Source organism: Ricinus communis, chromosome 7 (assembly GCF_019578655.1).
Source record: "Ricinus communis isolate WT05 ecotype wild-type chromosome 7, ASM1957865v1, whole genome shotgun sequence".
Taxonomy (NCBI): domain Eukaryota; kingdom Viridiplantae; phylum Streptophyta; class Magnoliopsida; order Malpighiales; family Euphorbiaceae; genus Ricinus; species Ricinus communis.
In genome coordinates, this window is record NC_063262.1 from 1,388,623 (window position 1) to 1,414,771 (window position 26,149).

General features: G+C 33.2%; 4 protein-coding genes across 6 annotated transcripts; 2 read left to right on the forward strand and 2 right to left on the reverse strand.

Moving 5' to 3' along the window:
• Positions 1–764: 764 nt before the first annotated feature.
• On the forward strand, positions 765–1,410 carry LOC8269124 (signaling peptide TAXIMIN 2). Its single transcript, XM_002517808.3, has 2 exons — positions 765–996; positions 1,168–1,410. Exons 1-2 carry the CDS (start codon positions 899–901, stop codon positions 1,289–1,291), a joined length of 222 nt encoding a protein of 73 aa, XP_002517854.1. The 5' UTR covers positions 765–898; the 3' UTR covers positions 1,292–1,410.
• Positions 1,411–3,661: 2,251 nt separating this feature from the next.
• Positions 3,662–6,623, forward strand: LOC8269123 (dnaJ homolog subfamily B member 4). The gene is made up of 3 exons (XM_002517807.4): positions 3,662–4,093; positions 4,606–5,030; positions 5,851–6,623. Exons 1-3 carry the CDS (start codon positions 3,929–3,931, stop codon positions 6,287–6,289), a joined length of 1,029 nt encoding a protein of 342 aa, XP_002517853.1. The 5' UTR covers positions 3,662–3,928; the 3' UTR covers positions 6,290–6,623.
• Positions 6,624–6,748: 125 nt separating this feature from the next.
• LOC8269122 (homeobox-DDT domain protein RLT2) lies at positions 6,749–19,900 on the reverse strand. Of its 3 annotated transcripts, XM_015718484.3 has the most exons (19): positions 19,148–19,900; positions 18,397–18,876; positions 17,463–17,548; positions 16,236–16,649; positions 16,068–16,157; positions 15,812–15,976; positions 15,439–15,661; positions 14,331–14,431; positions 13,164–13,250; positions 12,917–13,069; positions 12,668–12,823; positions 11,869–12,078; positions 11,372–11,792; positions 11,106–11,293; positions 10,466–11,026; positions 9,473–10,099; positions 9,226–9,330; positions 8,549–8,812; positions 6,749–7,883 (listed from the first exon to the last, which is right to left on the reverse strand). In XM_015718484.3, the coding sequence occupies exons 1-19, from the start codon at positions 19,275–19,277 to the stop codon at positions 7,062–7,064; spliced, it is 5,283 nt and encodes a 1,760-aa protein (XP_015573970.1). In that variant the 5' UTR covers positions 19,278–19,900; the 3' UTR covers positions 6,749–7,061. The 3 variants fall into 3 exon arrangements, with proteins under 3 accessions (XP_015573970.1, XP_002517852.1, XP_015573968.1); XM_002517806.4 differs by having other exon boundaries at positions 11,106–11,792; positions 17,463–17,542; XM_015718482.3 differs by having other exon boundaries at positions 11,106–11,792.
• A 3,779-nt stretch (positions 19,901–23,679) lies between these two features.
• LOC8269121 (protein DMP7) lies at positions 23,680–24,345 on the reverse strand. The gene has a single exon (XM_002517805.1). The coding sequence runs from the start codon at positions 24,343–24,345 to the stop codon at positions 23,680–23,682; it is 666 nt and encodes a 221-aa protein (XP_002517851.1).
• Positions 24,346–26,149: the final 1,804 nt, after the last annotated feature.

Below are 26,149 nucleotides of genomic sequence, written 5' to 3' on the forward strand. Positions count from 1 at the left end.
GATTACATTATTTGTAAAAAATACCTATAATATAAAAATTATATTGAGTGACACCCAATTATTCAATCACTCGGTTTAAGCTTTATTTTAAATACATCAATTAAAGAATAACCTTTAAATATTTCAATTCAACTTGCCACTTTGAATATGTGACTAGACTTGTCATAATAAAACCAAGAAAGATAGAGCATAAAATATTTTAATTTAAGAAAAAGATTATATTATCTAATGTTATAATTTAGTGGTGATATGTGATTTTTTTTAACACTAAATATGATTAGTATTTTAGTGCGTTAAGTTAGAGGAATTGGAAATAAACCACTATATATATATTAAAAAGAAATATCTCGAATTGGAAATCTCAACCTTTAACACTAAATACGTGTGCATCAAATTAAGAACCGGTGATTATATGAAATTAATTTAAAAAGTGAGTTTTAGACTTGACATTTCAAAGGACAAAAAATACAAAAGAAGAAGATTTGAAACCTCATCAAAATTGAGTTTCTTTGATATGTATTTACCATTTCAAATGTCAAAGAATGTAGCAACTATTCACCCTATGGCTGGCTGCCATTGAGACTTCGTCACCCAAAAGAATGAGACACGAAAATTCTAAACTTGTTCATTCCTAAAATACCCACCGACGTGCGCAACAAAAAACACCTTAATTATCCAATCAAAGAAAAATTTGCAATTTCCCAAGGCTATAATGGTCAATAGAAGAAGACCCAATAAGGTAAGCTGTTGTTATAATCCGCGTCCGGGTCGCAATAGACCTTGAAACCTGCAGCGTAGCGTATCAACTCTTTCAAATTTTGTTTCCTCTGTAACCCTTCTCTGTTCAAATCTTGAAACTCTGAGAAAGAGAAAAAAAAGTTCTAAAAATAATACAAAAATGGGAGATTGCAGGCCATTGGGTTTCTTGCTTGGGTTGCCATTTGCTTTGATTGCTCTGGTTTTATCTCTTGTGGGTGCAGTTATCTGGGTTATTGGGTATGTTTAGTTTTCTTTTTCTCTGACTCTGTTTCTTTCTTGTTAGTCTACTCATTGTGCTCTTGATCTTTTACTTAAGAAAACCCTTCAATTCTTGGGTAGATGATCAAGATTCTCTTTTAACTAGTTTATCGTTTTCTGTTTTGTGATATTGGGTATTGGTAATGGCAGGACCGTGTTGAGTTGCTTGTGCCCTTGCTGTGTGTGTTGTGCTGGTCTGGCGAATTTGGCAATGGGCATCATAAAGCTTCCATTTAAAGTGCTCAAATGGTTCACCGAACAGATTCCTTGTTAGACTTGAATCATTATCTATGGTTTCTGTTTCAGTTTCTCTGAGATTATGTAGTTATCTAAAATTCTTTTGTTTGCTGATCAATATACATATCTTCCCTTTCTCTGTTAGAGGGTTTACAAGATAGTATTATTATTATTATTATTATTATTATTTCTTTTTTCTTTTGTTTAGGTTATGATCAGATTGATTAACTATGAAATTCTTCTCCTTTGTTCATATTATTTACTGGTTTTGTTGTTGCTCTATTATATTGCCTTTTAAAGATTAAAGCATTGGGGATGCCTGTTTTTGTTGGATTTGTTTGTTTACTCAAGATTCTGAACATAAATATAGATGTATAGCTTATTATTGCATATTAAATGTACCTCATTTAGTTGAAAGAAAAAGAAAATAAATGTGCCACAGTAGCTTTTCTTGATGAATTTGAAATTGGTAGTAACATCTATTTGGTAATTACTCTGAAAGTAGAGAGTCAGATATATTGAATCACAATTAGAAGCATCGATATTAAATATGAAACACCAGAGGAAAATAGAGTATTGTATTCACTCAATAATGATAATAAAGAATATAATTTGTTAATGACACAATTAACTCGTTATATGTATTAGTAAACTTATATACAATTTATTATTAACTTTTATTTTATTTCTTAGAATATTAAATAGGATTCTTTATTATTTTTATAGTACGTAGTGTATATAATTTAATTTATTTTATTTTATTAAATAAAATTACAATAAAAATAATATCATATTTAATAAATAAATGGTGAATGACTATAAATTTGTGTTGTACTTTATATTTTTATCTGAGAAGAAGCAAAAGGAAGGAAAGAATACATGAAAAAAGAAAGAAAAAGAAGACAAAAGGATATATTGTATTAGTTTCTTGATGTATGAAATTGTTACAATAATGTTTTCACTATTTCAGATTAAAGTCTCTCAATTTTTTAGTTTTAGATTGGGATGAAAATCCTCTGTTATTTTCCTTTCCTTCTTAAGAGGAATTAAATTAAAATTACATAAATAGTCATAGTAATTCTCTCTCAATATTGATGCCATTCGCATATTAGCCTCCAAACATTTACAAGATACACTATTTGATTAAATTTTATATAATTTATGAAATTTATTTAAAAATTTAAAATTTATATATTTTAAATAGAGTAAAAATCAATTTAAAATTCTACATAATCGATTTTATGTGCAATTAGTTACAACTAAACTAAATTCTAATAACATAAGTACAATTTTTAAATGAATTCCATATTAATAAGTCAATACATTATATAATACCAAGATATCTCTTTCAACTTTAATAGTTTTATTTTATTTTCTCTCAAATGTCTTTTTTATAAATAAAATAGTATTAAAACTTATGTCATGAAAATATTTTTTAGAGTTAGTAGTTGCCACTCTTATAATTTTTTTAGATTTTATTTTAAATTATAACCCATTTTATTTTTTATTGTTAATTTAATAATAATTATTGAAAATACTTTCATTAATTGATATAGATTATCACTTACAATTAATTCTATATTTATAAATTCAAAAATTATAATTTTATAAAAGATTTAATAGAAATATTTTAAATAAATAAAAATAAAAAGTTAATATACTAATTAGAAATGCTTCCATCTTATAATAGCTAAATGCATATTTGCACTAATGGATTTTATTTATTTGGTCATTATAATATTTTAATATATGACTTCGTTCAATACATCTATATGTTCATAAATGAATCTGTCTAATTTATAAAGAAAAAAATTCTCACAGGTATTTTTAATTCAAACATGAGTTTAGTTTACACTTTATATTCTTATAAATATACACTATTCAAAAAGAGAATTTTTTTTTAAATGATAAATATATAATATTTATAAATATTGAAATACTATTAAAAATAAGATTTAAATGTATAATTAAATTAGAAAGAAAAATTAAATATTTAAATATGCATTTTACCATTCTAAATTGACATGTATACTAAAGAGTGAGGTAGGACAGAGCATGACATGATTATGCCAACTCCATTGATCACATCATAAATTCATAATTGTTTACACAGCCAAATTTGTAAATAGTCATTCTTTTCATGTTGAATGCACTGAAAAATATGCCAAGTTTAATATTTTTTCTTTTTTTGTTACTTACAACTAGAAAATTACCAAACGGTGACGGATTAATGATGTTTATTGCGACGGTCACAGCCGACATCAACTGTACAAAAATGATCACAAGCGATCAGATCAGCCATGTGGGTCCGAAGCTGCGATCAAAGAAATGGCGGTGAGTTAGTGACCCATGATATTGCCAACACTATATGTAAGAATAGCATTCTCACCATGGTTTTTTCTGGAACCTTCCACAAGAGTCTCATAATAATAAAAAAAAAAGGAAGGAAACAGAACAACTTACATCAACACCGTCACCTCCACCTCCACCTCCACCTCCACCTCCACCACCACCTCCCCTCCTCTTCCTCAGGCTCAGTTAAATATCAGGAATCAAAATTTTGGTACTACTCAATAGAGAGAAAGAGAGAGAGGCATAAGAAAGCGAGTTTGGAGCAAAAAGGAAGCATCTTTTCTGAAAGAAAGTGAAGAAGAGAAAGAGAGAATAAGCAGAAATGGGGGTTGATTATTATAAGATATTACAAGTAGATAGGAGTGCTAAAGATGATGACTTGAAGAAAGCTTATAGGAAACTTGCTATGAAATGGCATCCTGATAAGAACCCAAATAATAAAAAAGAAGCTGAAGCTAAGTTTAAACAGATCTCTGAAGCCTATGAGGTATCATACCTTTACTTAATAGTACCTACGGTTCACTTCTCTTCAATGATTTGTGGCATTAACCATTTCAATATTTAGTTTTTTATCTGATTTTATTCTTCAATTGCTTTATCATGATAATTCTTTTCTGGGTTTTCACTTCTTTGTCAATATCAAAACGAAAATGAAAATAAAAGTGAAATCTTCCCATTCCATTGCTTTCTGCTGTGTAGAACTTTAACTATGGCCTGCAGCCTATAGATTATCGTTTCTTATTGATTTTTCTCTGTTTTGAAACGGTTTCTGTTGTTGAATTTATAGAAGATACTTTCTCACTGTAGCTTGCAGATTTTTTTTTTTTCCTTTTTAGTGCTAGCATGAGGGATTCCATCTTTTTATTCTTTGATCTATGACTGCAAAGTGTACAACTTTACTATCTAGGTACCAATTTTGGATGACACCATATCGGGACTTTTATTATTTTGATATATGCTTTTCTTAAAGGAAAATGAAGTTTAATGTTTTTCTTGCAGGTCCTTAGCGATCCCCAAAAAAGAGCAGTATATGACCAATATGGTGAAGAGGGTCTAAAAGGTCAGGTACCACCCCCTGATACGTCCGGTGGAACTTCCTACTTTTCCACTGGAGATTTTCCTGGATCAGTTAGATTCAATCCCCGCAGCGCAGATGACATTTTTGCCGAGTTTTTTGGGTATTCAAGCCCATTCGGAGGCATGGGAGGTAGTGGTGGAGGCATGAGGGGACCAAGGTTCTCAAGTGGAATGTTTGGTGATGATATTTTTGGGTCTTATGGTGAAGGAGGAGGAGGGTCAATGCATCAAGCTGGGCCCAGAAAAGATCCTCCAATCGAGAATAGGTTGCCCTGTAGTCTTGAGGAGCTTTATAAAGGGTCTACTAGGAAGATGAAGATATCTAGAGAGATAGTTGATGTGAGCGGGTAAGTTCCAAGTGTTCATTTTTGTGCTGTTTTTTTTTTTCCTTGTTCTGTGTTCTATAATACTTATTTGTAGTTTAATTGCCAAGTGAATTCCACTACTGACTCTCAGCTGTTTGACCAAATGGAGGATGAACATGCATGCTCTGGTTTTAGATAACTAGTGTTTGTTATCTTTTAGTTTCGGGGAAATGATGTCCATTAGTTTTTTGGGGTCTAAGTTGGTACATATGCTTACCGATCCAGATTAGTAATATGCCTCTTCTTTTGTAAGAGACTAGCAGATTAATGTGAAACTTCCTCGCAAAAGAGCATTAGTAATAATGTCTCTGTAATCACTGAAATAGTTTTCTAATATCAATTATATTTAAGGACATCATTTTGGTTTAATTGTCTCTTCTGGTTTACAAGACCCCAGTTCTATATGAGCTAGAAGATCCAATTTACAGGAAAGTTGGATAAAAATGGAGAGGGAGAGGCAGTTAGGTGCAATTTTTCTATATGTCAAGCAATAATGGTTTTTTAGCATCGAATTTTTTTTTCCTTTCCCTGCATCTAGTTCATAGTTGCTCCCTTCTGTTGGAATCAATTGGAGCAGATGTCATTGTGAAATTGCTTGCTTCACAATGCAATGTTTGTGACTTCTGATATACGTCAAAGAGGAAAATCTGTGGCGTTTCTCACAGAATATGTAGTGCGTTACCCTGCATCTCTTTGTAATCTAGAAAAGGATAAACGTTTGTCTTTGAGTCTTAAAATTAAGTGGTTCTTGGCTATTGGTTCTGTCTCCTAACTTGGTGTTTCTATTTACTTTGGGGTACAGCAAGATTATGCAGGTGCAGGAAATCCTAACAATCGACATAAAGCCTGGCTGGAAGAAGGGCACGAAGATTACCTTCCCACAGAAAGGGAATGAACATCCAAATGTCATTCCTGCTGATCTTGTCTTCATAATTGATGAAAAACCTCATCTTGTATTCACTCGTGATGGTAATGATTTAATCGTCACTCAAAAGATTTCTTTAGCTGAAGCCCTATCAGGTTACACTGTCCATCTCACTACCTTGGATGGAAGGAACTTAACCATTCCAATAAATAGTGTGATTCATCCAAGCTACGAGGAGGTTGTCCCAAGGGAAGGAATGCCAATACAAAAAGATCCAGCAAAGAAGGGAAATCTGAGAATCAAGTTTAACATCAAGTTCCCAACAAGGCTGACATCAGAGCAGAAAGCAGGAATCAAAAAGCTTTTAGGTTCCTAAGATCAACTTCAATGTCATACATCTCTAGACTCCAGGAAAGAAAAAAAGAAAAAAAACTTATTCTGTGAATACATATTTAGGAACTATGAATTTTGCAATAGAATGAGGTATTATAGGCTGGTTTGTTTTTCTCGATACTGCTTTATGTGATTCAGTAATTAGATTTGAGAGTGTCAGCTCCTTAATGTTCTGAGTATTGTATCCTCAAACAAAGGTATACTTCTTGTTGGGTCACAGTTTGTCAAAAATTTCAAGGCTGAGGGTGGATAATGGTTACATGGTTTAAATTTGTAGTATTCAATAAAGCAGTTTAAGTTTTTAGTATTCAGTAAAACATGCTTCCAGGTCATTGAATGTTTATTAAATTAACAGTTAATAGCTAGACTTATTTCTTATTGCATAAAAAATTGACCACCTTATTATCTCGTTGCAACACCAGTCTACAAAGAATAAAAAAAATAAAAAAAATCAGCTGCATTATAGATACAAGCACTAGCAGAAAGATGTGGGAAGGTCATTTGTACACTAGCATGCCGTCGAATGGAAAACCAGAATTCAGCATGCCGCATTTGAAAGTTGATAGAGACTACACTATTGATTGATAATTAATCTAATACAGTGAATGTGTTGTCAGCTATGCACAATTACTGTTTCTTCTATAAGTACATTTGAGCTTCAATTACAAGGTAGCGATGCAGTGCAGAAGACTAAAGATTATAAATCAGAAATCGCTTTCTTGTACGTTAAAAATTCTCTATGCTTAGTTACTTCTCTAGTCACTGAAATCTGAAGATGAAGATCCAGTGCCTTCATCTGGATCCCCATTTTGCTCTCCATCTCCATCCCTGATTCCATCATCATTTGAGTCCCCATTTATATATCCCTCAACATCCAAATCCCCTTGATCATCTTCATCTAGGTCTGCTTCGTCGTCATCCTCATCGTCTTCTTCCTCGTTGGGATCCATGTTATAATCACTTCCCTCAAGTAAGTCATCAGACTTTCCATTAAAACCGCCAGTATAGTCATCAACCGGCAGATCATCATATTCATCCCCTGTAGCTTGACCATTTTCATCATCATACTCGGATCTTTCTGAGCTGCTGAGGTTTTCAGCAATCCTTGACTGGAATCTTGTTTCATCGATGTTCCAGTCTTCCCTTTCCAACTTTGTTGGCACTTTCTCATAGATTATTTCTTTGGCAACATTTGTCTGAGCAGCAACATCAACTGCTCTCTTCACAGGTTTCTGCCTACTTCTAACACTGCGGCGACCACGCTTACGGCCTCCTCGTGCACGTGATTGCCCTTTCCATGAAAGCACCTGCCCAGATCTGTTATTGTTTGAGGCCAAACTTCTCTTGCCTGATTCTGACCTAGAACTACCAGCCCTGCTTCGGGAATTTGTGCCGCTGGTATGACTCCGACCTCTGCCTCGGCTTGCCCGTCCACGCGCCAATTTAGCTGAACCAATCCCTACATCAGCCCAATTATCTTCTTGAAATAACCCAGCTTTATGAGGAGCTTTATGATGAGTTCTGGTGGCTTCATTATCTTGGGTGTTTTTCACAATGGCAAACTTGGAAGGAAGCTTCTGAGGATTATGAATGAAAAATTCAGAGAATAGTTAGCGTATAAAAAATTAATTTATACATAAATCAAACTTCCTTAATTAAGAAAAAGATTCCATGGCAAGCTAATTTAGCTATAACATCCTTATCCAGTCACAGATATAATCTCTCATCCATGCACAGTAGCTTACAACCTTAACTATTATAAAAAGTTATAGGTGCTTTTTTCCACTTTCCCCACATCCTTTCCATCTAACCACTAATTTGATATCAGCGTCCATCCATCATTCACACGCCTCATTTTCTCCTGATCATCATGTTGTTTTCCTTACAGAGATCAGAACACCAACACTATGTCCCCACATAGGCAGTCCATCACAACTAGGTTATAATCATCTTCACGCATGGAATGACAGCTTCTAGAAGTAGGAGATGTAGTAAAATCATGGAGAAAGCTTTGAGCATGGAAGTAGCCATTCTATTCATGAAATACTTAATTCTTTTACAAGCACAGGTTTGGCTAAGTTGCAAACTGAATGACGAGGAAACAACTAACGGGAAGAATCACTTTGTAACAGCAGCCTTTAGTTGATAAATGCATGTCATTTTGAAAATGGGAAGAAAAAGAAAAGAAAAGAAAGTTTCTAGTCCAAATGATTTGGAACTAGTTTATGTTAGAAATGCTTACAATGAAGTCTCCATTGCCCCTGTCTTTCTGAGACTCCATTTTCTGATGTGGCGTGTATGAAATGGATGAGTCAAATTCCATGACCCTCAGAGCTACGGCTGCTGTCGTTCGTGGCAACCACGGAAGCACAGGAACATTTTCTTTCCGGGAAGAATCATTACCAGAAGATCCAAACGAGTGAATTGACCCCAGAAGTTCACTGGTTGTTTCAAACTTAGATGACAAGTAATCCCTCTTAATGGAAACCTCCAGTAATGTCAGGACCTGAGGAAAAATAAGCATATAGTATATTAAGAAAGGGCAAGGTATGTCAGCCAAGAGGCAGAAGAACAGAAAGGCCACATTGCCTACATTTTGTATAAAATCGTCACGGTGAATGGGTAAAGTAACATTCTAAGAAGGGTCAATTGAAAGTAGAGAATAATAGTTAAATTAAATGCCCCTAACATTCTAAATTTTTAATTTCATGTACAAAAAAAGTAAACTTGACATGTAATGCAATCAACACAACCATAACAAGCAATCTCCATGCAACAACTGGCTTAATTTTGCAACAAAACTACATTCAAAACCTCGGATTCCTGATCCAAAAGTAGAGAAGTGAATGTAAAAGGTTTATATTTTAAATGCACGAGATTAAAAAATAATAATTTTAAAAGAGAATGCCAAATATAAACCTGAAGCAAGTCTTCGGCCGACAATGATGACTGTAACCTCATACCCCATGATTTACGATAACCGTTAGTCCAAACAGGTTGAAGAGCTTCTTGCAGAAGAGAAACCTGCAAAACCATAAAGCAGATGATAAGCTTCAATCCGGTGGTCAAACTCATGGAAAACCACAACAATATAATAAATAAAAACAAAATTTAATTTATCAAAATTTAGAAGGGAAAATTTTAAAGAAAAAAAGAAGGCACTCACCTCAATCAAAGCTAATTGCATCTTAAGCAACCTGATCCTCAGTGGAGAAGATGAAGCATGTGAACTGTAAGCAAGCCCAACCCTTGATTTCTCTTCACAATGAACCATATGTTTAGAGAAATTCAAATCACTCCCAGGTTTCTCACATGTCCTACTGCAAGGACATTGATCATCTTCAGAGAAATAAATCCCATGGCAGTAATCACAAACACCAACTAATTGTCTGCTTCTTTTTTTCCCATACTTCGATGCACATAATACTAAACCATTAAAGCATTCTTTCCACATCCACTTCTCAAAATCTTGATATCTCCTCAACGCTTGATTCCTCTCAGATTCATTCCTTCCTAGCTCAACTGCAAAAGATGTTGAGGTCTCAGACACATCAGAGTCTGCAATACATACAGTGCTGCTTGGGCTATCTGTACCAGTGTGACAATCAGGGCCAGTAACCATATCACCAGCTTCTGCTTTCACAGTGTCCCCACTTTGTCTCTCCATGTCAGCACTTAGCAGCTTCCTCCTAACAGCTTCCTTAAAGGACATCTCAATTTTTTGTAACATCATATGCAAATGAGATTCCCTAACTCCACGAGCATCCAAAGATGTCAACAGAGAATCAAAATCCTGTATGCGAATTTTGGAAACGATTATAATAAAGCAAAAAAAAAAAAGCAGGTGTATGTATGCAAAAGAAGCGGTAGCAATTGGAAGGAAAAAATTAGGAGGAGGTGCACCAGTCATTGTTCCAGGATTAAGATTACTATATCATATTAGCTCTGCAAAAGACAGATATTACATGTGGCCGACATCTCTTGCTTTTGCTTCCTTAAATTTCTAGTTCAAAAGAAAAAAGCAGAAATGCATACCACGGGATATTGCAGATGCAACGCAACACCATCCACAAATCCACACTCAAGACACACATTTAGGATGGTATAGATGATACTTGAACTTGGAAGCAAAAGAGAGTTGACTGGGAAAAATCTCTACCTTTTCAGAGTCTACAAGCCTCCAGCGACCATCACGTAACTCAACAAAAATTCTGCCACAGCCAGGATCATTGCATGAATTAGATGTGGTAAACTGCCAGTAGCGATTACGTCTGCGATCCTGGCCGAGAGGCAATGATCTATACACGTACATCTCTTCTGCCTTGTGACCGATAAAGGATTTTAACTGCGAGCGCGACTTATCTGCAACAAGTCCAGGTTGCATATATAGTAGATTATCTGGCCCAGCAGAGAGATCTTGCATTTGCAGATTCCCTTCGGACGGGATATTGTTAAGATAATTCATGTCATTCTGTGGACCATTTGACTGTTCCTGCTGTGCACCACCATTCATCAACATTTCATTCACTTTTTCATTAGCAGTAACTGAAGGGCTTTGCCTAGCCTCTGGTGTAGACGTGGTAAGGTTAGGTTCCACCTTGTTTCCTGTAAATGATGGATAATGCATTTTCGTCACATACTCTTCTTTCATACGACGTTTATCAAGTTGTGCCTCTGCCCAGATTTGCTTCTTCAGAGCATTTGCTGCTTCCAAGCGCTCCTGAAAAGCCATTAATTCAGACAAGAAGAAACAAATAGTTTGATTTTAAATATTAGCCAGAAGGAAAAAGTGATGATACCTCAAGGACGACCCGGATTGAGTTTCCCTCAATCGCCACACCAATCAATGCAACAAATGCATTGAGGCGCTCTTCAACACTCAGATCAGAGTACTCCCCCTCTATTAGTCCTTGAACCCATGGTTCACCAAGATTGCTTTCGTCAATATCTGCATCTTCTTGCTTGATATTGGTGGGTATTCCAACATCTACAGAATGATCAATGGAAGAAGCAACACCTTTAACTTCATTATTGCTGTCAGAGTGCATTAAAGACAAACCCTCACCAAGGTTCTGAAGTCGAACTTGAGGAGTTCTAGTGACATCACCACCCTCATTTCCATTTTCAGAGTGAGTTTTTGCACTGAATTTGCTCAATTCTGGAGAATTGCTAGCCTCTGTCTTAGGGTTCAAGTCAGTACCTAAATCCTCGATATCAGGATCATCTGCCACATCACTTTCAGAATCATCATCCCTTTCAGCATCATCAGCATCTTCTCCATCGACAAACCCGCTCGTAAATGTCCGGATTCTTTCTCTGGCTGCTGAAAGTATTGCCTCAGCATCAGTTGGATCCTTCCTATAGGCAGGACGCACGCAATATGTCGATGGAGCTGTTCTCTCAAAAAGTTTTGAATCCCTTGACAAAGCAGCAGCAATTGAAGCTTCTGGTGTCTTACTCGTTGTGAGATCCCTTAGTCCAGATTTCTTTTTAAAAAGTGAATCAAATATGGTCCATATACAAAGAGAAAAGAATATATGAGTAGTCAGTAATTTAAGTTACCTGAATCTTTTCAGCAACTTCTAGTATTGTCAAACCTTTGCTTCCTTCAAGAGAAAGAACATGAAATGCTGCAAATTTAACAGTACCAGGTGTCAAGCGATGCCTAGATCTACGCGGATTAGAAAATCCCCTTTCTTGCATTATAGCAACGGCATTCTCAACTGCTGAGCCATTGCGTAAATTAGTAATTACATCTTCACCATCATTACCCTGAATTAGGAAAAACAAATTACAGTTGTAATAGTGAAAAGGTAACAATGATGTATCCACTCATATAGATGCCATAGGTTAAGGTACTACTGCAAAAAATGCACTTCTCAGAATTAAGCAACATGCCAAATTATTCTGCTAGAAGCAACTGCATGCCAAATACAGCAACCATCAGAAAAATAAACCTACAGCTATGGGATCTGGACAGGACAACATAATCATCCAGATAAAAACAATTTTTTCCCTCAGAAAGGAAACCTTCAGTTTTATCCACATTGAGATTTACTTTATAAGAGTGATGAACAAAATGAGGTATAAGGTACAATCAAAATCTAGATCATTCCAAAAGCAGCATACTAGCCCACCCCCAATTTTTGGTTAATGAGGCATTTTATTAATTATGATTAAGCAGAGGATTGCAGTTATTTAGCAAGAATTTGTTGCCAAACTTGATAATATTAAAGAATTTGCTAAATTTGAAGAGAAAAAAAAAAGATCAAATTAAGGTTTTTTTTAAACATTTGGCCTATTGGGAGCGGAACAGTTTCTATGCTAAACAAAGGAAAAAGGAATGTAAAAGAAAAAGCACCTCATTTTCATCACGATGATATGCCTGCTCAACATTTCTTTTCTTTAGTTGTGGCCCAAAACCAGCAGAAAGGGCAAACTGTCTCAAAATTTCAGGCCATGTTAATGGATTTAAGTGCCGTTGCCAGCTGCATATATCAAAACCCCATGCATATGCCTGATACAGAGCCAAACCCATTTTGGTTGGAGGACACAGAACTAACTGAAAAATATGAAATTCCCTCAGTGAAAAAGAACCAAGAAGATTTACCCCTTCAACAATTTGTGGATGGCCACCTCCAGGATTAGCGGCACTATTCTGATTTGCCCCCAATCCAGTGGCAGGGGTCCTCGCAACATCTTCAATATCTTTAATTATGGTTCTCAAAAGAGCAACATGCATTTCACCTAATAGCCTTGGATCCTGAAAGAACAGAGCAGGAAATGGATATAAAATGGTAGCATTATATTTAAGACAGCCTAGCTCAAAGCACTTAAAAAGATCCAGAGATGCTCACAAAATCATGAAAAGCTTGGACAAATTCATCCAAAGTGAATGGCCACATCCCAAGAACATCTGCGAAAGTTATTAAGAATCTCCAAACCTGCAGTTTCAAAATTTACTTCAAGACCTTGTAAAGATGGGAAAGTTTGACATAAAAATAACATGATAAGCAATTGGTATTTTAAAAGTCCCTCCAAAAATTCGTATTTCCAACTCCACATACAACCTGCTCCGAAATTTGAATATGCCAATGTCAAGAAAAGAAAAGAAAAGAAAAGAGGCTGAGATTCAGAAAACGTAATGCAACTGACCTCTAATACCATGAAGAATATCAACATAATCAAACCTTAATTTACATAGACGAGAACTAGAAATTTAGTATTCTCTTTTACCTTTACTTTGTCTAGGGTACGAACTCTATTATTGGGTAGCATTCGTGGGCGAAGCAAGAGATGATGCTAGTCCGTAGTGAAAAAGGGCTATATCCTAAAGGATATGAAAGAAAACAATGTGCCACTGAACACCTACTATTTCATAGCATAAAATGCCACGTTTGGGTCTTAGCCTTCCAGTCTACTTACATATCCCCTCATAATAATTCTTATTTAATAAATTAATAGGTTAAGTAGTCCTATCAAGACATTACTTGCCACCACTCTGCTTATTAAACATTTATGATCATAAACAGTTACGATTCAACAGAAGACAAAGTGCCTGTGTACTAATATCTAATAATAGTATTTTCTAATTTTTTTCTAATATCTAATAATAGTATTAATAAATAATGTTATTATCTTATATTATAGACTAAAATATTTATTTATTTAATATTTATAATGATGGCTTTTGACTCCTATAATAGAATGTAAATGGCAAACTTAGGAATGCACACAAAGGAACTCTGAGAGAATGCAGAAGATAGCAGTCAATATTTACACCAAAAGTGTCACTCTAAAAGACAAGCCAAGTTCTACCATTTTCAGTCTTTTCTATGCAGTAGTTACTACCAACTATTATAAGACGGCAAACAGGAGATCATAATTTCTGGTCATTGCTTCTATAAAAAATGTACAAAGATTATCAATAATAGCAAATTAAAAGGCTCTTCCTGTGGCTGTCCTTCCCAATAAATATCAGCTCCCAAACAAAATGAAAAAAGATACAGAACCAATGAACTCACCATTAAAAGATTCCCTACATTCTCCTCAGAATCATTCCAAGGTTGAATTGAGAATGGTTTCTTCAATAGCACAGATTTGGGAGGGAACACAGCCAGCTTATCTATAAAGAATAAAATATGAAATGTAAGTTCCTGCAGTCTAATGAAATCAACACAATCAAAGTTCCATCCTATGAGCTTTTCAGATTAATTTTTAGAAAGTGCTAAAACAATGTACTCATTCAAGGGCCTAATTCTGAATTAAAACCCAAAACCAAACCCTGGCAAATTCTCGGTTTCTCATTTCCATTCTCATCATTCAAAGTAACAAAACACCTCAGAAATGGCAACCAAAGGTCAGTCCCAATTGATAGCTAGTCATTCTACATAACCAAACAAGGCCTCGAATTTGACTATATCCTAGGATTTCGATACACATCTGCATGGAGAAATAATCCAGACATTCTAAACATTAAAAAAGGCCACTATACCAATTAAATAATTGTTATCATAAGTGCTAATAGTAGTCATAGAACTGAATTCCAAATGATAAGCATTCTATAGCAAGTCCTGCTTTATATTACCATCAGTAGTATCTAACATGACATCGTATTACATGCTTGTCTTCAGTCACGATTAGAAAGGTAAAGTAATCAACTTTATGTATGGTTTTTGAATAATTAAAAGCATTCACAACTTCTGACGCATGAAGATAACCATTCATGCCATACAGATACAGCTTTTTTGACATTCTGTATATCAAAATAATTATTTGGGTTCAAAAAACATAAGAATATATGAATAACAAAACCCCTTTCAAAACGATTAATACACTAACATGAGAAATAAGGCATATCAGATTAGAAAAATTTATGGGATATAGAGACATGATCTAAGAGCATAAGAATGAGATAGCAGTCTTAAAAAATGCAAGTTATACATGTAAATGAAAGTTCAGAACCCAATTGATGCAAAAGAAAATATAAACTATCAGTTTAAATAACATAAAATTCAAGCACTGAGAGGGCTAGTGAAGATATTAGAAGTGCAGATACAGCATAAGAATGAGCTACTTGCATATAAGCAAACAGATGTTTCTGAACAGGAAATGAGATCAGACATAACCAACCTCTAAATGTATCAAGATTCTGCAAAGTTTCAAAGTCAAGAGAAGCTACTGAAGGCAATCCTTTGCTTGAGGCAGCTAACTCCATGAGTTCTAAGCGTTCATCATCAACTAGCTCCATTGACTCTTTAGCAATTCTACGTGCAATTGCTCTCTCAGTAGCAGCCTTTTGCCTTGCTGCCTCCTTTTCTCTGCGTAGTTCTTCTTTTTGTCGCATTTTCTCAGCCTGGATACAAAGATTAACAAAGAAAGGAAGGAGAAAAAGAAAAGCCAACTTACCCTCACATGCAATTTAATAAAAGGATAGTTCACCATAGGTAACCTCAATTACAAAGAGATAAAGAGGAAAGTTAACAGAAAAGGTCTCCAATATTACTCTGATAAACTCCTTCTGCAAGTATCTCTCTCTACGCTCCAATTCACGCCTTTGCTCCCTCTGATACCTCTCCTCTTCTCGCTGTTTTTCACGCAACAACCTTTCTTCTTCCTTCCGTCTTTCACGGTCATGCCTTTCCATTTCTTTCTTTATTTGCTCCTCTCTCTGAATATAGAGCATAAGTTACATAATTCCATCAACAAAAGACTTACAAATCTGCGGAAAAAAAAAAATGATATGGATTGTGAGACAGGACCTTTCTCCTTAACACATCTTGCTTTTCAAGCTCTTTTCGGATCCTCTTCTCATGGGCTTCAACTTCACGTGCTATTCTTGCCTCCTCAATCTGTAAGAATTTAAATAAGCATATATTATAGTGGACACTAGAAGTTATCATATGTCAAGAATGCAGTAAAAAATTTACCTTGCGCTTCCTCTCAATACGCAATACATCCTCATCAGGGGCAACCCTCTTATCAGATGGCATAAATGGATTGTCCAATGCATTAATCGGGTGAGCATCCATACCAATATTAGTCAAGGAGCTTTTTCGTAGTACAGTATCATATTCTCCTGTAGCAGATGACAAGAGATGGCCCTGCCTGCCTTCTTGAGGCATAAGATTTAGACTGGGCAACTGACTTGGAAAACTATAGCCAGAGGACACTTGCTCATTTGCATGCACGAATGGTCGAGCTGTAGATAATGCTGCTGTCTTGGTATTATGACTGTCAGCTGGTGAACCATAGTGATAGTTCGTGGTAACTCTCTCATATGCATCTGCTCTAACAGTTGGTTGCTGTGGAAGAAACTGGTATTCATGCACAGGCCTTGTACCCTGAGCATGAAAGCGGATCTTATATAGAAAACACAGTAGGGCATACCAAACATAATTTACATTGCATACAAAACGTAATTCACATTGCACAAAACATGATGTTGAAGCACAGTAAAGCATCTGATAACAAGTACCATAAAAGCTATGGGAAGGAAAAAGGCCAACATGACAGTAGAAAGGAGCTGATTACTCCAGCAGGGAAGAGAATGAGAAGAAAGAGAAGAAAAGATGCAAACATGTTTAGAACAGAAACAGCATGCAAAATTTACTAAACCTCTCTAAGCTTCCTAGAGTTATTTCTTTCACTAGTACATCATTTCTCTTTCAAATTCTACATATTTCAAGTTGCAGGAATTGCATCCAAATATGATTTTAGAATCTCATAAAATTGAATACTAAATAGAAAACACAGACCTAAGTCGAATTCTACTTAATTCCACCTTCCCAAAAAATGACTGTCACTATACCAATAAAAAAATTTATTTTTACAAATATATAATAACCTAATTGCTCAACCTACTCTCATCTAGGAAAAATCCCAACAGATTTTAATGAACTAAGGACCAAAAGATGGAGATCACATTCCGAAAGATTACTTATAAACCTCCATATTGTAGCCTTACGTGCTATTATTGAAGCATTTCTATTTTCAGTAACTGAAAAAATTCATCAAAATCTAGCTTAAAATACAATCAACAGAATAACAGGCCCCCTATACAGTGGGGATGTTTACACATCGATAGAGATTGGTAGTAAAACCACTTGTTTAACTTGTTCTCTAACAATGCTATAAATAAAAGAATGTAGCCTAACCTTGATAGTTTTCACATCAGGGCGCTCATACAAGTTGGCCTCATAAGGCCGTCCAGGCTGCTTCTGCTGGCCCACCGTAGCTGTTCCTAGTATCACATAGAACATATCACCAGATTTCAACCTCAGCACGTTATCAAATGCTGGCATATAGAGATGGACACAAACTAAAGCAAGTAAAAAGAACAATAATTGATATGTCAAGTTAAAGGCAGCATGGCATTCCATATGAAACAAAAAGAGAGTTTATAATTGCAGTAAATTGAAAAGCATGAATTTATTATTCATGTGAACAACTGAAACACCGTGTTCTAAGGGCCTAGCACCAGAACTTAAAATAATAGCCCTAGTTTATGCTCAGAGTACTGGAAAGGGTATCTCATAATCACAATGTCACTCGGTCAAAACCCAACTGAGTAACATTAATTTTAAGGACCTGCTCAGCACTGCTGCACAAGGTACTCATGTCAACATGAGATGTCTAATCTCCAGCCAAACTTTAGGGCATTTTATGTCCATCAATGAGAAAACTTGAACACTATTTGTAATAGTAAGAAGAAGAAAACTACTCTAGTATTAGTGATGATAGTGATAATAATATTTAAAATAGTATGTCATAGGTTGTTCATATTTTAGGCATTAAGGAAGCAGTACAGTTTCTTCATACATCAAAACATTAGAATATTGACCAAGAAAGAGGTGCTCTATGAATTATACTATTTAGGAAGAATAATCAAAAATGAAAATGCATGTAAGAGTGCAACTGGGGGAAGGATATAACTCTGATAAAATCATAAACAAGACTATGGAGCAACAGTCGTGTAGCTGTATCTTCTATTGCACCAAATTATTCCTATAAATACCAATAATGAATTAGTTCTACAAAGTTTAACCAGAAAAGAAATTTAAAAAAAAAAATAAAGATTAACCAATTTACCTATAGGTGCACCGAAAGCGTCTGGTGGTAGGGGATCAAACTCCATTCCAAGAATTGGACCATCCTCCCTCAAAGGCTCCCCTAATTGAGCCTCAACAAAGGCTATAGCTCTAAGCTCAGCTATAGCCTGTTGTGGTTCATAGTACCTCTTTATAGCTGACATTTCACTAGAAATCCTTGCAACAGCCACCCCTGGGGTCCTGGCGACTACTCGCCTTGAATCCATTCCATGACCAAATGGACTAGACCCTGCAGCAGGCATTGGCAACAATTCATTTCTAACCTCAGCTGCTACCCCTGTAACTTCACCACCTGGCACTACAGATGGTGCTGGTGATTCATCCTTTCTTTGGCGCTTCACTGGTGGACCCTTTCGGTCCTTCAGACGTCTGTGACAGAACCACATTTGCAGCTGCCGATCAGTTAGCCCTAATTGTGCTGAAAGCTCAGCACGAAGTTCCTCTGATGGGTAAGTCTCCACTGAACAATACATAGAACAAAATTTCCCACACAAATCAGAATTCTCCAAAGAGACCATGTAAAGCTAAAAACCCTAAAGAGTAAGAATTCAGTTAAACAAAATCCAAATTTGAACAAGAACACTCTAGCTAAAATGCATTCATAATAAGTTATTCAAAGAGCTACATTTCAAAAATTAGCAAACCTTTTAGTAAAGAAAAAAAAAAAAAAAGACCTTGATTAATTAAAACAGCAAAGCTGAAGAAATGAAAGAAAAAAAAAAAAAAAGGACCTGCATAAGTTTTTTCAAGAATCTCAAGCTGAGAAGCAGTCTTCATTTTCCTTTTAGACTTCACTTCTCCTTCAGGAGGCTTCTTTTTCTCTCCCTCAGAGCCACCACCACCACTACCCCCAGCTTCCATAACTTTCAAAACCCTAAAATCCCAAAAAAGAACAATCAGTACCAATCTTCTAACATGGAAAAGGATATGGATCGAATCCAACTCTAACTCCAAGAATCAAACTTTATTAGGTTAATAAAGTTTCTCTGTCAAACAAAAGTATAAAAAAATAAAAAAAATTGTTACTTTCTCTCGCTAGAAACAAAAAAGAAGGGTGATGGATGAAGAAGAAGTTATCATTGTTAATAGTATCGATTGGGTTATTGATGCGTGTGGAAGTGATTGAGATGTGCGGTTGTGAGATTTGCAAGAGAAGAACAAAAGAATATAAAATTTATCTATCCATCAAAGTAATTATAATTATAATTAATAGTAACTGAAATAAAGAAATTCTTTTTTCCTTTTTATTTTTTTGTTGGGTTTCTTGTTCTTGAGTTGAAAATGATAATAAATTAATTTTGACGAATTATGAACAAGAACCCAACCAACAGTCCTTCTCTCTCTAATTGCTAATCCCATTTCTGTTTTCTTTTTGTTTTTTGTTTTTTAAATTTCGTTAATTTTCAAATGGGTTTATTTTTTTAATTTTCGAAGAGACAAAGAAATGAAAAGCAAGGAAGAAAGAGAGTTTGGTGTGTTATATTTTGTCAGATTGATACTTTTTGGAAATTCAAGAGATAGAGACTATAGAGAGAGAAAGAGAGCGAGTGTTCTTAATTTAATTCTACTGGAAGAAAACTTGTTCTTTCGCGACAGCTTTTTATGGCAGCAAATTTATCGTCAATGTGATGACGGGAATTCTGATCTGTTTGGTGACGGGAATTTTGATTTGTCACTGGATCTTCACATTAGTAATTATCCGCCACGCTATGAACTGGCTTGGTACGAATTCCGAAGAAAATGTCACAAATTGCCTTCCATAAATATAAATAGAATGCCTAGAGTAAATTTGTAACTAAAATTTGCATTTTATTTATTTTGTTATTGAAAATATATAGTGACAAAGTAAGATTTTTATATTAAAATTTTTTAAAATAGGTAACAAATACAGTCTCGTATTAAATTAATAAAAATTGATATTCTGATTTAGCGATAAGGATAATATTTCATTTAATCTAGTTGGACCCATCCGTCACATGGATGAAAACTTGTCATTATTTAATTCTGAGAATTAAATTTTTTGTAGTAATATTTTTAATTTGAAATTCTTAAGAAATTAATTTTATTTTTTCTAAACAATTTATTTTGAAATATCAAAGGAATATTAAATGGAAAGCAAAAATAAAAGGGTATAATCATAAAAAAAAATACTAAAAATATTCTTCAAGAGAAAATGAACAAAAAGAACTTAGCCTCGATTATGTTGTTTTTTTATTATGATGAAGGTAATTCCTCCATAGGACTAAAGTATTAACTTTTTTCTATTCTTTTAAATATTACTATGTTGCAATTTATATCAATTTTTTATGTTTAATAAATTATAATATAAGGCCTGAAATTAGCAGTGACTATGATCCATAACTACTGGCTTTTAGGAATTTAATCATATTTTATCATTGCTTCTAATCTAATGAGATACAGTTTGCATCCATTTCAATTCTATTTTGGTTCATTTGTTATATCATTAGAACAATTACATATGATATTAAATAAATTTGATTTAATTAATTTAATTTATAATACATTATATATTTACCCATTATTAATAAATTTTATTTAATTAATTTAATTTCGTTCTAACTTTTAAAGTCATATTTAAAGCGATAAAATTAAGTTATTTTTCTATAAATGGTGCTTAAAAATTCTTTTTTATACTAATCTAGCTATAATGCAGTAACCTTATTTTTCTAAAAGACAAAAAATAGCAATTTAATTTATTTCTATGACCCTAATTTTCTATTTAGATCAAAAAATTTATTTTTAATGATGTATAGATAATTTATTTTAATCTTGTACCGATGAATCTAAATTTTCATGTACTTATGATTTGATTATCTAATAATAATAATAATAATTTTTTATTCTATTAGTAATAAAATATATAAATAATATTTTAGTTTATAGATTTATTCTAATTTGTGGGAATTAATTAAGTCTAAAATTATATATGTGGATATCGTTATTAAAAAAGAACATTGTGATTAAAATATAAATTATGTGATAACAAAAGAGCTTATGACTTTTTTCGTGAAAATATATAGTCATCAAAATAATTTATGACAATATCATAATTTTAATATATAATTATTTTATGTAACCATAGAGATGTTCTCCCCATTGACATGGTGACGACTTTGTAATAACTTAATATATTAAAGCAAATGAGTTGACTTGTAAGTTTAGTAACAAGTATTGTTGTCACCAAAAGACAGTGATTTTCACCTATAGCGACGACAGATATGTTTTTGTCCTATTTTCAAAGTTCAAGTGTCCTCTCCTCTTTACTCGGACAAGACGACGCACTGCTAGAGGATAAGGATTTAACTCTTTGTACTAATTCTTTCTTTTTTTACTCTAATTTAGAATTTTTTTATAAATTATTTTACAAATTAATCTAAATGATTTACAATATTAAAGATAATCCGAGAAATAAAGGAACAATACGACACCGGCTAAATAGTTTTATTAATATTTTTCAGCACAAAAATGATCTACGAGTTTTTTTTCTTTTTTCTTTTCTTCAACTGTTTAATTTTTTATTTATTTTTTTGTAACCAATCACTTTTTACTATGTAAATACCACTTTAATAAATTAATAGCGTTATTATAATAATATATAATTTTATTATTAGAGTAAATTATGTAGTTTTTAATTTGTCAAAATATGTATATTTAAAGTTGAGAAATAGAGAAATTATTTGTATTTCTTTTCTAAATTGTTTTTCATAATTCTGTCTAGCAATTGCATATAACGCGCCTCATGGATAAGTGGGAGTTAGTGGACTTCCTCTTTTCTTTATTAATTTGGTTAACATAGAATTGGACATTGGCCCCACTCACTTCTTCTATAATTAATAATAGCAAAAATAACGATAATAATAACAATTATTATTATTATTATTATTATTATTAAACTGTTTATTTCGATTTTAAAGTTGTTAAAATTTAAAATTTTAATAAAATGAAACTATTCTAAAAATAGATGTTAGACTTCAAATTTATTCTTAATAATAAAATAAAATTCTTCTAAAATAGAAGTAATGATTTAAATTTCACATGATAAAAAGTTTAAAAATTGAAAATTGAAAAGAAAAAGACTTTGTCTTCAAAGGTTCTTCTGATTTTCAATATTGTCATTTTGAATTTTGACTAAACTCTTTGCCCACTTTACATGCAATATATATATTTTTCTGGTCACCTTTGTAATCAAATATAAATTCAGATTTGTTTAATTTGAACTAATTATACCAAGTCTTTAAAATCCCTTCAACTTTCTTTTTCTTACTAATGTTGTTTATTTGCCTTAGTCTAATCCTGATAATCAAGATGTGAGTAAGATTTTAATTTTAATTCTTTTATTTTAAAAGATCAAAATTGATATAATATATAAAATTATGTAAAACTATTTTTTTTTTTTCCTTTTTACACTAATCTAAACACAAGGGGATAAAATTATCATTTTTCCTTTTTGCATTAATCTAAAACAAAGGTATTTGATTGAACCACTATATTTGGTTGGGTCAAATTGGAGATGAAAGGAAATGTAAAGGAATTATTGTAATTTTCTTTCTTTAGGTGTTTAAATGAGGGGAGGAAAATAAGAGAAAAGAAAAGAAAAGGAAAAAGAGCAGAAACAGGCTTATTTCCCAACTTAAAGTCTCCTTTCAAAATGAGAGGAGATTGCGAAAAATGAAAAAGGCTAAAGTTATGCCTTTTTAAATGTTCCTGATTATGTTTATCCAATAATCTTTGAAGAAGAATTGAGAAAAACTGTCATTATTTGAAGAAGTATTGAGAAAAACTTCCCTTCTAAAAGAATGTGTTTTTACAAAACTAACAACGTTTAATCCAAATTTATATTATTTTATTAAAATTCTAGGGTTCTTAATATTTCGACGTCGAATTTTGATTTCTGTGGTAAATACATGAAAGGTTATTAATTATAAGAGATTTATATTTATTGGAGGCGACTCAATCAATATATTACAGTTGATTACGCAGCAGTTTTTGATTTTCAAATTATAAGAATATGATTGATATTCATGAGTGATTAGTAAGAATATGATTGTGAAAAGGTAATTCAGGACAGGGTCCTAAATAATCCAATTCTGAAACTGGTGCCACAGCCCACATTCCGAATCAGTAGCCCATTAAATAATGTCATAGACAAGCATTTTTCTGATAAAAACAAACCTGAAGAAATTACACAAGAATCATCAGAATAGACCATGGAATGTTGGGAAATAAAAAATAAAATCTAGTTCTATTGACGTGATAGAGGAGTGCCAATTCCATGGCGTTTTGTGGGAAATCGAAGGAACAAAATACTGCAAACAACCCCAACTCCAACAGGAACAGCAACAAGTAAATCCTTAACCTCTTCACTTGGATTTGAACAAAAACAGTTCACGACATTTTTATCAAAGAATGCCACTGCTCCAAAAACCAACGCAGACATAAAAGCATGCAAGAAATCTATAAACCTTAGTTTATAACTTTCAGCCTCTTCTGCTGATAGTTTAAGCGATCCATCCAAAACCCACAACCCTCTGAACGTAGCAAGCCCGTATCGGACTTTGCCTCTTTCATCTCGGAAACTATCGGTTAAACATAAAAGAAAGCAAGAAAGTGCACATGTTGTTAGTAGGGCTAATGTCAATGACATGCTAGTGGTGGTGCGGCATTGTCCTTGATGTGTCAGGATTGGAGATAGAATCTGGAACGCCAGAACGGAACCTGTTGGGAGAAGTTTAGCTAAATGTCCTGTTCCTTTAAAGGTTTTTCTAATGGCTTTCTGTGCTGGCGTTTTTGTTGGTTTCTGGGTTGGTACTATCAATGGGTTATCAAGAAGAGGCTGTAGATATTCTTGAACTGGTGTTTGTGTTTGTGTTTGTGTTTGAGATCCTTCATTCTCTACTTTAATGTCCATAACCTTGATCAATTGTCACTTCTGATCTTTCTACAATCAACCCGAAGTTAAAGAAAATAAAAATAAAAATCTCTGATGCTTGTATTTGTGAGGGTATGCATGAAGTTTCTTAAATAAAATTGAAAGAGATGAATAGAATACTTAAAATAGAATTGGTTTCTGCAAGGAGGAAAGGAGTTAAGGAGATCCCATAAATAAATTTATTGTTAAGGGAGTTTCATTAAGCAGTACTAAATAAATGACTGTTACAAGTTACTGAAATACAAGACAAGTTATAGTCCTAAAACATCTCTCCCTCCATATCTAATAACAAGAAAAGTAACTTAATTACAAAGCATACACGAAATTAATCCATATACATACTTACTGACATTTTATACAATATAAAGTATTTCAGATGGCTCCCGGAGTAGAAAAAGAAGAAAACCCACATAATTCCGGAGTCTAATTATGATAACAGGAAGGAAATTGGCACAATGACCCTGTGCATATGAAGCTGTATGTATTGTTTGTGATTTTGGACTTGGGTGTGTATAAGATTGCTATTGCCTTCCAAGCCTTTCCCCAAGATTCTGCATGGTCCAGAATGAGAAATGGGCCTATAACCATTTTCAGGAAAAAAAAAAAAATTAAAGAAAAAACACCTGGTTAGGGCCAGTAGAATAGAAGCAAACTGTATATGAATTAATTCTTTAATCTCTTTAATTTATGTTTTTCATACTATTTATTATAATAACAATGTTTTTTTATGAAACTTAAAAATCTTGTATTAGATCATTAATAGAATAAAGATTTAATAATTATATGATATAATTACTTGTCAATAAAAAAATATAGAATTTTATATTTTATATATATGTGTGTTTGTTTGTGTATATATTCTTAATGGTTGAACCGAATTACACGATCTGTTCATATTTGAATCAATTCAGATGTAATAAAATAATAAACTGAACCGGTCACAATTTATTCGAACCGGGTGTTTAGCCAAGTCTAAGTAATCACATCAGCATTGCCTGTAATCATAAGTGAGGCTTATGACAAGTCTCTTTTTAAGACATTGATGTAGTTTTCTTCTTAAATTCAAAAAGGAATAAATTAAGCTTTCAATGTACTTTCAAAGATAATAGAGAGAAATATATATATATATATATATATATATATATATATATATATATATATATATATATATATATATATATTATATTTTTAATTATAATAATTTTTTATTATTATCGATCCATACTAATGAAAATGATTAAACTCAAATATTTTTAATTCTCCAACATAAAATACGAATAGATAAACATGAATTGTATAATAAAAGTAGTTATTTATCTAATTACATTGACTATGAAAGTGATAAAATTTTTAGTACTATAAATACATCACAATTCTTATTCACATGTTTCTCTTTGTCTTTATTGATCTTGTTATTTGGTTGTTATCATCCTATTAAAAGTGCTAAAAAGGCTGGACTTCAACATATCTTTTCTAAAGGAAAAAGGTCCAATTAACATCAAATTTTATAAATTTAATACACTTGACAGTCCATTCAACCTCAAGAAATTAAACTTAGAATGAATATATATGAAGGAACACATCAAATAATAATTCTAGTAGGGCCTGGAGATTTTTATTGGTGAAGAAAATTCAGAAAAATGTGGGCCTTTGATCAAGCGATTTAGGTGAAGAAATTATACCATTTTCTACTCGTTGGTTGCCCCTTTGATTTAGACACTCCTTCTATTATTTGATTTTGGGAGTTGGGAATTGATTGATGTAATTTATTATAAGCATCAAT